This window comes from Lytechinus pictus, chromosome 8 (genome assembly GCF_037042905.1).
Source record: "Lytechinus pictus isolate F3 Inbred chromosome 8, Lp3.0, whole genome shotgun sequence".
Taxonomy (NCBI): domain Eukaryota; kingdom Metazoa; phylum Echinodermata; class Echinoidea; order Temnopleuroida; family Toxopneustidae; genus Lytechinus; species Lytechinus pictus.
The window spans coordinates 29,451,994-29,466,219 of record NC_087252.1 but is presented as its reverse complement, the minus strand read 5'-3'; the positions used below and the strand labels follow the sequence as shown (position 1 = coordinate 29,466,219).

The 14,226-nt window shown below is 40.3% G+C and overlaps 1 protein-coding gene across 1 annotated transcript in view; it reads left to right on the top strand.

The window, feature by feature from the left end:
- Window positions 1-14,226, top strand: part of LOC129266556 (uncharacterized) — a 168,080-nt gene that overhangs the window by 96,095 nt on the left and 57,759 nt on the right. The window contains exons 86-101 of the mRNA XM_064104193.1: window positions 324-502; window positions 1,199-1,378; window positions 1,866-2,216; window positions 3,689-3,826; window positions 4,357-4,512; window positions 5,047-5,262; window positions 5,523-5,708; window positions 6,499-6,678; window positions 7,609-7,806; window positions 8,403-8,519; window positions 9,147-9,349; window positions 9,663-10,011; window positions 10,433-10,591; window positions 11,768-11,999; window positions 12,430-12,623; window positions 13,468-13,662. Coding sequence (XP_063960263.1) covers window positions 324-502; window positions 1,199-1,378; window positions 1,866-2,216; window positions 3,689-3,826; window positions 4,357-4,512; window positions 5,047-5,262; window positions 5,523-5,708; window positions 6,499-6,678; window positions 7,609-7,806; window positions 8,403-8,519; window positions 9,147-9,349; window positions 9,663-10,011; window positions 10,433-10,591; window positions 11,768-11,999; window positions 12,430-12,623; window positions 13,468-13,662 — 3,233 coding nt within the window. The remainder of the gene's footprint in view (window positions 1-323; window positions 503-1,198; window positions 1,379-1,865; window positions 2,217-3,688; window positions 3,827-4,356; window positions 4,513-5,046; window positions 5,263-5,522; window positions 5,709-6,498; window positions 6,679-7,608; window positions 7,807-8,402; window positions 8,520-9,146; window positions 9,350-9,662; window positions 10,012-10,432; window positions 10,592-11,767; window positions 12,000-12,429; window positions 12,624-13,467; window positions 13,663-14,226) is intronic.

Here is a 14,226-nt window from a genome sequence, read left to right as displayed (position 1 = left end):
CTTAAGCTGATCTTATGGAAACCAAATTGACGACACAGTGAAACTGCTGGTCTCTCCTCCTGATATAACTAACTGATTTTGACTGATATTTTTGTTACTTTTATAAAATGGACATGAATAGAAAAATCAATTATTGTTACCAATTCGATGATCAAAAGTAGTAATAATGACCTCGCGAAAGGTCTATACAGTACTTCTGTTTGACAATTAAACCCATTTACATGTACAGTGTACACCATAAAACATAATATAAAAGCTCCTAAAAAGGACTATAATTTGCTTTTATATATTTTTTATATTGTTACTTCCTCTCTCTTACTCAGTGATGGGTGGTACTGTACATCTGGAGCATCCGGCCCGATGCCAAGTGACCCATCCATTGGTGGTCAGTGCCAGGCTGGTCAGTACTGTCCGGCCGGGTCAGAGTTGCCTACTGATTGTGATCCAGGAATGTACTGCCATAGAGCAGGGCTTGCCTTGCCTCAACTTGAATGCCATCCAGGTAAAGTGGACAGTTTTATGTAATCAGGGATGGTGATGATTGTGATGATGGTGATGATGATGATGATGATGATGATGATGTTGATGATGGTGGTGATGGTGATGAAGAAGATAATGACGATGATGATGATGATGAACTGATGATGATGAATTGATGATGATGATGATGGTGATGATAATGATGATGATGATGATGATGATGATGATGAAGATTTTGATGAAGATTATGATAATGGTGGTGGTGGTGGTGATGATGATGAAGATGTTGATGCTGGTTATGATGATTATGATGAGGATAATGATTAGGATGATGATGAAAATAGTAAAATAAGGATGATGAGGATGATAATGATAAAATAGGGATAAGAAAGTTTTCAAAACTTTGATGAATGCACAATTAATACATGTAGGGTTGCAAAGATGATGGTATTGAAAATGATGATTGGTAGAAGAGAGATAATAAAGAGAGTTTGACGATGGTGATGATGATGATGATGAAGATGATGGTGACAGCAATGATGATGATTGTGATAATTATGATGAGTATGATGTAGTGATGATTGTGACTACATCAATTGTGGTGATGATGATGATCTTGTTGAAGGGGATGATGTCATGACCATTATAAGCACAATGATGATGATACTAATTAAAATGACCACAATAATTATACCCATATTCCATTCCGACCTCCCAGGTTATTACTGCATCAACGGTGCATCCCGCGGTGACCCTACTGATAACATCACAGGCAATATCTGCCCTATGGGGCACTTCTGTCCACAAGGCAGCTATTCTCCCACAGCATGTGACATGGGCTATTACCTGGATGCTGAGGGCCAGTCTCAACCTTCAAACTGCAAGAACTGCACACCAGGTAATTCAAAATTTGAAATTGAAATCCAAAATTTGAAATTCAAGATTCAAACTTCAATATTCAAATCCAATACATGAAATTCCAAATTTGAAATTCGAAACTTACATGTAAGCTTCAAATTCAACATTCAAAAATTCAGAAATTCAAAGTGTCGAAAATTTAAAAGTTTGAAAGTTCAATGTTCAAAATTCAATACATATATGAAATTCAAAATTTGTAATTTAAGCTTCAAATTCAACATTCAAAATTTAGAAATTCAAAATGTCAAAAATTCAAAAGATTCAAAGTTCAATATTCAATATATGAAATTCAAAATTTATAATTTAAACTTCAAATTTAACATTAAAAAATTCAGAAATTCAAAATGTTAAAAATTAAAAAATCATAGGCGACAGTAAGTATGACCAGACCAGAGATCCTCATGTTGAATAAACATTTTTGTTTGTTCTTAAATGTTTCATTGATAAATTATTATCACTTTGATCAGGTATGTTCTGTGGTGAGCAAGGCCTACCCTCACCCAGCGGTGAGTGCGAACAAGGATACTATTGCCCCGAAGGCCAGTCAACGGCAAATGCCTCTGCCTTTGCTTGTCCGGAAGGCTACTTCTGCGAGACCGGCAGCCCCGCACCCGAGCCTTGTCCCTCGGGCACCTACCAGGACACCCCAGCCCAGTGGACCTGTAAGACTTGCCCGGAGGGATTCTACTGCAATGCAACAATCGGCCCGGTGGTGTGGACCGGGTCCTACATTTGTCCTAGTGGGTACTACTGTCCTGCGGGCACGGAGTATGCGGAGCAGTATCCCTGCCCCTATGGAACCTTCAATAATATCACCGGTAAATGAATTTGATCATGGTCATCAAGTTACACAAGCGGTCAGGAAATTTGATTTATGATTTATACTAGGTTTTTGTCTCACCTGCATAGCAGAGTGAGACTATAGGCGCCGCTTTTCCGACGGCGACGGCGGCGACGGCGACGGCGGCGGCGGCGGCGACGGCGGCGGCGGCGGCGACGGCGGCGTCAACACCAAATCTTAACCGAAGGTTAAGTTTTTGAAATGACAGCATAACTTAGAAAGTATATGGACCTAGTTCATGAAACTTGGCCATAAGGTTAATCAAGTATTACTGAACATCCTGCCTGAGTTTCATGTCACATGACCAAGGTCATTGGTCATTTAGGGTCAATGAACTTAGACCATGTTGGGGGAATCAACATCAAAATCTTAACCTAAGGTTAAGTTTTTGAAATGTCATCATAACTTAGAAAATATATGGACCTAGTTCATGAAACTTGGACATAAGGTTAATCAAGTATCACTGAACATCCTGCATGAGTTTCACATCACATGACCAAGGTCAAAGGTCATTTAGGGTCAATGAACTTTGGCCATAATGGGGGTATATGTTGAATTACCATCATTACTTTGAAAGTTTATGGATCTGATTCATGAAACTTGGACATAAGAGTAATCAAGTATCACTGAACATCCTGTGCGAGTTTCAGGTCACATGATCAAGGTCAAAGGTCATGTAAGGTCAATGAACTTTGGTCACCTTGGGGGTATTTGTTGAATTACCATTATATCTCTGTAAGTGTATTGGTCTAGTTCATAAAACGTGGACATAAGAGTAACCAAGTATCACTGAACATCTTGTGCGAGTTATAGTAGTTTTCAAAGTCAGCACTGCTGCTATATTGAATCGCGTGATGCAGGTGAGACCGCCAGAGGCATTCCACTTGTTGATATTTGATAGAGTTATTTCCCTCAAAATTTTTGTGTATGCATTATGGTATCATGTATAAGTCTCTTTTCCTAAATTCTGCTGTGGAAATTATGTGATCTTAGAACTACAAAAAAGATGGTTTCAGGATAATCAACTTAGCCAAAGAAGTCATAAATGTCCCCTTGGGAACTTAGAGAAGATAATTTAATGTCATTTAACTTGCTTGTTACACATTGCTGCCAATTCTTTTTACATGATTCAATTTCATCAGAGTTCTTGGCAATCAGTACCACCTTAAGGATAAACTTAGTTCATTGTGCAAGAAAATTCACAGCAAACTGAATCTTAATACCATGTTCCATTATTGCAAAATATCTTAGGTGACCTTAACAGTGTCTTAGCTAATTTTGGCCTTGTCTTTTAGGTAGGGGAGTCTCTCAAATTATCAAGGCTTAAGCATTTGTGAAGTTAAGAAGTGACTAAGAACATGGAGGTTGGACATACAAAAAGGCTGATTATTTTATGGCATTTCAAAGGTTTAAAATTGAGACATTTTTGTGTGTTTATTTTTGATACAGGAATAACCTCAGAGGACGATTGTACGGACTGTACCGGAGGCTATGCCTGCAATCAGATCGGCCTCTCCTATCCACCGGTCCTGTGCGCTGCAGGTTACTACTGCAGAAAGGGTTCCAACACCACCACACCGACATACGGTACGTTACTGAACTCAAATTAGCATCCGTTGAAGAATTGTTCCCACAGCTCTTGTGTATTAAAGAGGTACTCTAGGCTGAAAATAATATGATTTGAACAGACGAAGTAAAATGAGACAAACAAAACACAGGAAATTTCATCAAAATTGGGCAAGGAATTAAAAAGTTATGACTTTATCAAGATTTGTATGATTTCAGTGAAGATCACTATTGACCCTAAAATCATTACTACAATAACAATTTTGTTTAAAATCCATTATTTCATACAATGAGGTCTCTACACTCATGAGCATATGGTTCTTTTGTATTCCTAAAATATTTCAAAAGGGAGGAAAGATTGTTTGCTTACGCCTGCCCCACATTGTGGAATAGCCTTCTTGATGGTATAAAAATCTGTATCTTGTATCTCTCTTGACTTTTTCAAAAATCTTTTTAAAATTCCTCTTATTTCTCAATTGTTTAATCAACCTTGAGCACTCTACAAAAAGGATTTGCCTTTTTTAATATCATTCTTATTACTTTGGATACAGATGGGTTTAACAACGAGTGTCCGGCTGGGTCTTACTGCCCGGAGGGAACGGACAGTCCTATCCACTGCCCAGAAGGGTACTACAGTCCCAACATCAAGCTGCAGTCAGAGTCAGAATGCTTGAACTGCACAGAGGGGTACTACTGTAATGAGACAGGTGAGGGAGAAAGATGATGATGAAGAAGGAGAAAGGGAGGGGAGGAGGGATGAAGTTTACTAGGAGGAGATGGAGGATGGGGAGGAGGAGAAAAGGGAAAGGGGGATATATCTTTAACATATCAAAGTATAGTCAGAATCAGAGTGTATGCTGCACAAAGGGGGAATATTGGTTAGGTTTTAAGAATGACAGGATTATGACGAAGGGGGAAGCAAAGGGAGGGGAGGAGTAGAAGGAGAAGGACGGGAGGAGATTTAGAGTTTACATGTACATTTCATCAAAATGCTGTCAGAATTAGAGTTTTTGGAATGTTACAAAGGGGTACAATGGTGATAAGACAGTTTAAGGGGGAGTAAATGATGAACAAAGAGAAAGGGAGGGGAGATGAGCAGTTGAAGGAGGAAGGAAAGGAGATTTCTATCCTATATTTTATCAATATGAAGAAAAATAGGGTTTAGACCAAGCTGCATTGACCAGTTACCATGACAACAAAATAAGATTATGTTCCTTCTTTTTGGATTCTCCTCTGTCTAGGCATCACTGAGGTCAGCGGTCCTTGCTCACCACGCTACTACTGCGAGGAGGGGTCAACCACGCCACACAGTCTCATCTGCCCCGAAGGTCACTACTGTGGCCTTGCGACCTTTGACCCTACACCTTGCCCCAACGGGACGTTCTTCAACGCCACCGGTATCGCAACGGAGGAAGAGTGCTTCCACTGCACACCTGGATACTACTGCAACGGACTTGGTATGTCAACCAAACATCAGTTGATAAGAGTGTGATTACCATGACATGTGTGGTATTTACATGTAGATGATACTATTCACATGCATGTCATATCATACAATTTCTTTTAAGAAAAATATAAGCTAAGATAGGGAAAAGCAGTCACAGTGCCTTGGAATGATTAGATCATAGAAATCAATTGATTTTTAATGTCCAATGAAGGATCTTAAATATCCATTCATTTCTGACCAGTTTTTTCTATTCATTCATCCACCCCAAAGGTCTTGTGGAGCCTACAAATTACTGTGATCCAGGGTACTACTGCCCTCAAGGGTCATCGTATGCCAAGGCCGTCATCTGCCCAATTGGCAAGCATTGTCCTCTTGGAAGTGCGGAACCGCAGGACTGCATCGCTGGAACTTACACCGATAGTGAAGGTCAGGCTGCATGCCAAGTTTGTCCCGAAGGTAAGGCAGTTATGTATCAGTATTTAACCAGTATTCATTTTGTTGTTGTTTCTGGGATTTGAATATTCCAATAAACTCCCCTCCCCCAATATTTTCTATTCCAGACGCTTATGTACTAAGTGAAAGAGAATGTAGTAAAATCACAAGGATATGCTCTCTTGAATTCCAGTCTTGCTATTGTTTTTTGTTTGTTTTATTCTTACGGTCACGACTCTCAGTGTATTGACCTTCAGTAGAATCATTCTTGAATGTTGTTCAATTATTTTTGCCATCCTGTTCTAGGTTGCTACTGTGTCCTAGATTGAAGGTGATGGTAGACATACAAGTTGGTCCTGCCCTCAGGGTTGCTATTGCCACAATGGCACTGGTCATTTCTTATTTCTATGTTTTGACTTCATAGAAATAGCATTCTTTATCATTGTCCAATTATTTTTACCATCCTGTTCTAGGTTACTACTGTATCCCAGAGCTATTAGTGGAAGGTGATGCAAAAACTGCCAGTTGGTCCTGCCCGTAGGGTTACCATTGTCCCAATGGCACTGGTTTGACTTATTCCTGTGTTTTGGCTTTACAGAAGAATCGTTCTTTAACATTGTTCAATTATTTTACCATCCTGTTCTAGGTTACTACTGTATTCCAAAGCGAAGGTGATGCAGGAATTACCAGTTGGTTGTGACTTCAGGTTTTACTGTTTTCCCTACGGCACTAGTTGTGACTTGCCCCTATACTTTGACTTTATGGAAGAAGCATTCTTTATCATTGTCCAATTATTTTTACCATCCTGTTCTAGGTTACTACTGTATCCCAGAGCTAGTAGTGGAAGGTGATGCAGGAACTACCAGTTGGTCCTGCCCTCAGGGTTACTACTGTCCCAATGGCACTGGTCATGACTGGCAACCATGTCCTGCAGGAACCTTTGGCAAGACAGGAGGACTCACCAACATTCTGGAGTGCACTCCTTGCGATGCAGGTAAATGAAAACACCTATGATACATACAGTTGTTATCATACACTGTACCAAGTTTTATGAAACTGGCCCAGGATTGTGTTTGGTGACAGGGTGTATTGCATCACCATGTTTGTGGAACCAACTCCATGCTCAGAAAAGCTCTTAACAATCTCGGAATCATGAGAAAGATACATGTAACTCCTCTTGAAAGCATACACACCATAAATGTTATGACACATTATCCTGTTTCTTCCTCCTTTCCATATGCTTTAGAATAGTTTCTGTAGATAAATGACACAATATAAGTGTGTTATTCTATAAGTATAAGTATTCATTTATTGTCCATCAATGGAAATTTGTCTTGTTTACATGCCATGCAAAAACATAATACAGACAACAAATTATATAAATTTATATGCAGGTAACATAAACAGTGAAATCGACATTGGAACATGACAACATAATATTAATTAACATAATAGTGTTTTAAGTAACAAAGGCATTAGTTGAGTTTATTGTTATAATCAGAATTTGGGAAATATTAAAGGAAAGACATTAGATTGATTAGATTATTAATTGTAATGTATATAAAAGACTTTTCCCAACATACACAAACGTTTCAATGAGTTCCTATCACATAGGGTTTAGATTATGATTACATTTGATTTGCAAATTCATTGATTAATTTCTCCATTAATTAATTTTCATTCATTTAATTTTCAGTCCTTGATTAATTTCTCCATTGTTTCACCATGTTTTTCCACAACCAGGTTAGATTTTCAAGATACAAATCCCTTCTTTACACAATCAAGATAACTATCAAGACCTTTGCTTACCGGTACTTTTCCTTTGTACTATTTCTGTGTAATTTTCATTCAATCATCTTTTCATTGATGAAAATAAATCTTCTGCTTGAATGAAACATATCATTTTTTTTCTTGTTCCCATCAGGCTCATACTGCCAGGGGGTGAATTTGACCTCACCGACTGCCTTATGTGCTAGGGGATACTATTGTGTCTCTGGAGCCAACAGGCCCAATCCTCTGTACCTCAATGACAGCCAGTGTCCCACGGATACTGTCCATCCGATCATCGGTCATATCTGTCCTGAGGGCCACTTCTGCGTGGAAGGTTCAGAATATCCTGAAGGTAAGTGCCTTTGAGAGTCTTAGGATATTAGTGAATCAGTTCATAGTAATCAATTACCATGCCTTTCCTTGGGGGCACTTCTGCATGGAAAAATCTGATTATCTTAGGATTCTTGTGACTTTTTTCATCTGATAATTAGTCGTATCTGTCCTCGGTCACTTCTATGCAGAAGGATTTGACAATCTGGAAGATTCTAGTGACTCTTTTCAACTAATCATTGGTCATATCTGTTCAGAGGGTCACTTCTGCAAGGGAGGATCACAATATCCAAAGGAAGGTGTCTTAGAGTGTTTAAGATTATGTGTACCAGTCATTCGAAATTGATTGGTGTCACTTGATTACTGAGGTACATGTTGGTCTCTACGTTAGGTCATTCTTGTCACAAGGGACACTAAATATGATTTATCTGTTGTGACCCCATGAAGCAGATCTTCCCTGCAGAAGGAGACAATAATAAGTGGCAGGAAAAAGAGTGAAGGAATGATGAACTTATATTCAAAAGATGGTCAGCTTACCAAGTCATAAGCAGATTCTAACCAAACTCTCATTCGCTCTTCATTGGTTTAGTAACTTATTCCTTTTTTTTTTAATCTCAGGATGTCCTGCGGGAACGTACAACGACCTGCCGGGTGAATGGGAGTGCAAAGATTGTCCTGTAGGATACTACTGCTATGGCAACACAACAGATTACCAAGCCAATGAATGCCCATCGGGTAAGTGATAGATCAGAGCTGCCATGTAGTACGGATTTTCCGTATTTAATACTCACCTGAAAAATTAGAAGAATACTGATGGTTTCATGCATACTGAGTTCTAAAGTTTCAGTTTTATGTGTTGTCCTGTGGTATTTCTTTGCAAATACTGATTTCCCCATCAAAATACTGATTTTCAGCTTTAAAAATACTGGAATGTTCTGGTTCAGGTTGGTAGCTCTGATGGAGGATCCGAGCAGTGTTTCACAAAACTTTTTTTTTTTTTTTTACGCATGACTTGGTAGCAGTGGTGAATTTTTACCTGATTATCAAGACAGCATGATTTCTTAAATGCCTGTAAGCAAGCGACCAGGGCACCAAAGGCAAAAGGTCTTCTCCGAGGGACCTGGTAATGAGAATGACTGCCTTGCTGAATGGCACTAGTGTATCAAGTGGGAATCGAACCCGGGTCACCGGAATCAGAAACCCCTGAACAACAAACAAATCACCATGACCGTTTTCTTTTCTGTTTTGCCTCTTCAAGAATACTACAGAGAGGTGAACACTCATGATATTACATATTTTCAGTTTTAATCATGTTCGCAAATGGCAATGACATTTTTTTCTTTTCTGTTTTGCCTCTTCTAGGATACTACTGTGAGCTGAACACACCCGATCCTTATGCCTATCCATGTCCACCGGGTACCTTTAACAACCTGACCATACAGCATAGCCAAGCGGCATGTGTTGACTGTTTGCCTGGATGGTATTGCGCTGGCTATGGTAACTCCCATCCTACCGATGAATGCGACGAGGGCTGGTACTGCAGCGGCGGAGCTAATGAGAGTCAGGTAAGTGATATTATAAGCTATTGAAATCCTTGTTTCTGGTTGGTTGAGAGCAAATAAGTTGGTAAAAATCACTGACAAAACTTTTTTGTGAAATGCCTCCCAGAAATTTGCACAGCGCCAAAACATGGACATGTAATATAGTTGCCTTATCACAAGCCCTAACAAGATTGAAAATGATCCCAAAAAGTGTTCAAGATTCTACCAGGGGATGGTTATGACTATTTGGGAGAGAGAAATTAGCCTTTCATAAAGTCTTAGTTTGCGGAGATTCCAATAGTCACTGTCTGTAACATCTTTGTTGTTACTTATTTAGCCATCTACCAATGGAGGAGAATGTCAGCCAGGGTACTTCTGCCCCCGCGGTTCCGGAGCCCCTGAACCCTGCACCGCAGGCCAATACTGCGACCTGGCCGGCCTGGCCCTCCCTACCAACTCCTGCGACCCTGGCTACTACTGTCCGTCGGGATCATCCGACCCTCGCCAGGAGGATTGTACGGTTGGTCATTACTGTCCAGAGGGAAGCAGTCTTCCGACGCCTTGCTCTAACGGGACGTACAATCCATCGTTGAACCAGGACGAGTTTGCGGACTGCCTGCCTTGTCAAGGAGGGTTTTACTGTAATGAGACAGGCGCCAGTACGACCAGTGGAGAATGTGCTGCTCGTAAGTAACAACCATTTGACTACTGAATTGTCTAATTCCGTTGCCTTGAAAACGGGGCATGCGTATCATCAGGATCTGTCGCCTGAAAAGTTATCAGATCTGACTTCTTTCTGTGGTTTTGATTGACTAAGAAACACAGGTGTCTGACTGTTACTATCATGATAACTGTCTGGTAAATTGCAACTTTCATGAAATAGTTGAAATAAGCAGTGAGTTTAGTAGTTCTCTCTTTGCTTTTGGAAAGTTGTCAATCAACATTGCTTAGATGTATCTTCATCTTGTTAAAAAGATGAAAGAAGATGTTGATCTGCGTAACTCAGATCATTTAAACCACTCTGACCCTAAGAAATCCCATGTTTACCATGGCTTGTTGAAGACGCTTTGAAATTTTTAAAACTTTAACCCTTTTTGTTCATGGCAGAATACTATTGTCCACCCGGTCAAGTTACTCCAACGCCAGGAGACTACCTCTGTCCGACCGGTCACTACTGCGTGGCTAATCTAGCCACACCAACCCGCTGTCAGGACGGAACGTACCAGGATGATATGGGCAAAGATTCTTGCCTCACTTGTGAAGAAGGTTAGTGGATACTACAGGGTGTTCAAACAAAATTAATGCATAACATGAGAGCATTAGTAAAATAATAACTTTAGATTAGGGTATAGTTCTTTTCTACTGCAAGAATAGTACTTGGACATGTAGCCCCCGTTCCACTATGCCGATGTTGCTACGATTTGACAAACCTTCAGATCGGGTAAGATTGGGGGAAAATGAACCATTTTACCGGGAGTGGGCGAAAAATAATTTGCAGTAATATAAGTTTTCCAAAGGAACGGAGGATTCTTTACGTCCGCGTGCAGCTGTTAGTACACCCGGAAAGACCTGATCACGCTCATATCACGACTGCGTGCCGTGTTGCTTACGCTTTTCCCGCTTCCCCCACGATTTGAAATTCGCGTTTTCTGATCAGGGAGATCGTCATGAAATTTTGAACAAGTTCAAAATGTTTAGCTGATCTCCCCGATCTGAATATCAGGCCCGCTGTTACCCCATCTTCATAATGTTGTTATTACGCTGCCCGCGATTTCAACCGATTCCTTTCCCGCTCTACGCCGATCTAATGATCGGGATGGATTTGGATTTCAGGTCGTGATAGTGGAACGGGGGCTTAAGAGACTAAGATAGCCAAAGAACATCATCTCAATTTTCAGGAAAGTTATTGGAGACTGGAGGGAGTTAGAATGAAAATAATACACATGAAAATGAAAATCTATATTTTATTGTTCGAAATGGACATCAGAAATGAAATACTCCGTTTTGTCCAATTGATCGTGGGCCCGGCAGCTGCTGTGCAGCGCCAGATCGACGAGGCTCTATCCCTTTATTGTTGAACGCCAAACAGGGTAGCAGCAACTCACATCTTTTAACGTTTTTTGGTCTGTCGCGGCCGGGGTTTGAACCCCCGACCCCCCTGGTAGTGAGCCGGACGCACTACCAACTGAGCCAACACACCGGTATATACATGTAAGGTACATCATCCAGGGCATTAGTATGAAATATAAAGCTTTATAGTAAATTTGCATCATGGTAAAGTTTCTACTTCCAGGATTACACCTATGACATTGAGATAGACAAGGGGACCATTAATTCTTACTAACTCCCTTGGGTGCATTATTTTATAACTACATCCTTGCTTCAAGGAAACTGACTACCAAGAATTAAATTCCATAAATCACCATTCTTCTTCCTTCAAAGGCTACTTCTGTGACAACACCTTGTATGCTGTCAGTGACCTGTCCAACGCTTCCTGTCCAGCCGGCTACTACTGTCCAGCGGGAACCAAGAGGGCCAACCAGTTCCCCTGTCCATCGGGGACCTACAACAACCTGACCAACGCCGTCAATGATTCTTGGTGTACGGAGTGCATCGCAGGGTTCTTCTGCCAGACGCCCGGTCTGAGCGCCCCTGAGGATGAGTGCTACCCAGGGTAAGTGGTCTTGATTCAATCTCAAGGAAGATGCTTTATATTGATAATAAGAATGTTTATGAATACTACATGTATGAAGTGCTGAAAAGAAGAAGCACCATAGCGTGCACACCGTATGAATAATAATAATCAGTATTTCTTTTTCGAATTTTCAGATTCTTATTCTATAAGTCTTCTAGCATTTGCTGGCTTTGTCTGCCTTTTTGCTTTTTAACTTTTTAGTGTATCTATTGTAAATATGTACTATGGTTATTTGTTTCATACACACGCAATAGAAAAAGTGTAACTTTGTGTGGGCCTGACCTTTTGACCGTTTGGAGTACTTTTTGGCCTTGAAAGAGTGTGTTGTTGCTCTATCCAGCTATGGATGTCAATGTTCACAAAAGATTGTGAGCACGGCACTTTTACCTCACTCTATCTCTTCCTCCAGCTACTACTGCTTAGCTGGTGAGGACAACCCTACCCCCAACCCCTGTCCGGAGGGTAACTACTGTCCCTCTGGTAGCTACATGCCGACACCCTGTCCGGCCGGAACCATCTCTAGCGGTACTACCAACGTGAACGTAACGGACTGTGCACCTTGCGACCCGGGCAGGTACTGCACTGCAAACAGCTCTAGCAATGGTGAGTTCCATTTCTTCTAGTTCTCCTGCTGTTATAAGCTATTGAAGTGCTTGCGTCTGATTGGCTGATGGTAAATTTATCAGTAAAATCCAATGAAAAGATGTTTCATGAAATTGTTTCCAATTCGCCAAGTAGCACTTTATCAAGTTGGTAGAATTACAATGGCAGATAGTGTCTTTGACATCATATGTGGCCCCCTTAATTTCACTTGACAACATATGCAAACTCTATTCTATGCAGCCCAACCTGTGTACAGTGTACCTTATGAACTGGCAATTTTAATGCAAGACCGATTGTCTAGTATCATTCAGATTATAGAATCTTTTACCAAAACTTTAGACGAGCAGAAAATACTTCTACAGTGAAACCTGTCTACAGTAACCATCTAAAATGTGGCTTTTATAGACAGGTGGCTGCTATAGACAGGTTCTTACACACAATCTGCCTCCATGGGAATCTGTGTTGGTGGACACTATAGGCAGGTGGCTGCTATAGACAGGTTCTTACACACAATCTGCCTCCATGGGAAATAGTTTTAGTGGTCACTATAGGCATTTGGCTGCTATAGACAGGTACTTATACACAAACTGACTCCATGAGAATCAGTTTTAGTGGTCACTATAGGCAGGTGGCTGCTATAGACAGGTTCTTACACACAATCTGACTCCATGGGAAATAGTTTTAGTGGTCACTATAGCATGCAGTTTCTAAAGAGAGATGGCTGCTAAAGATGCAATTTATACAAAAGTTGGTTGCACGTCTCCATCAGAAGGGTTCAAACCTCCCATATCTATATAGTTTAGTTTGACAACAATATCCCTGCATTGTTATTTTGCTCTATAAGGTTTAACGCTGCCCTGTGATGCTGGCTATATCTGCACTGGTGGCTCAAACACGCCAACTCCTGGGGACATTGCCATCGGGTACACCTGTCCTCAAGGCCATTACTGCGAGGCGGGCGCAACGAAAGAAAGGCGATGTGATCAGGGAACCTACGCTCCATCCGTCAACCATGGAGAATGCCTCGTCTGCCCAGAAGGTGGGACTTGGAAGAAAACAGATTTTAAAAGTGGAATAGTTATGGACTAGGGGATTAATTCAATTCAATTCAATTCAATTCAATTTCAATTCAATTCAATTCAATTCAATTTATTTTCATACTTCAACACAATACAAATAATTACATGATAAATCAATTCAATTCAAATAAAAGCATGAACAAAATTCAACATTGAATAAATAATATACATATTCAATAAGTGATTCAAATATAAATTAACATGCATGTCAAATTTAAATCAATATAATCAATATAATTAAATCAATATAATCATATATCATGAGAAGAATGGAGGGGTCCACTGAAAAGCAAAGCTTGTAAAATGTGAACCCCTCAAAATGTTAGGATAGAAAAAATATTAAAATATACGTAAAGGAATACATGAAGATAACGAAAGGGGCAAAAAAAATCTTATATACAGGATTGTGAAATTCAGAGACAAAAGACAATACACGACACAACACAACACAGGACGGTACATGAGGGTGGACAATAGTACGATGACAACTGCCTAGAATATAGAAAGAAAAATAGAGATAGGGA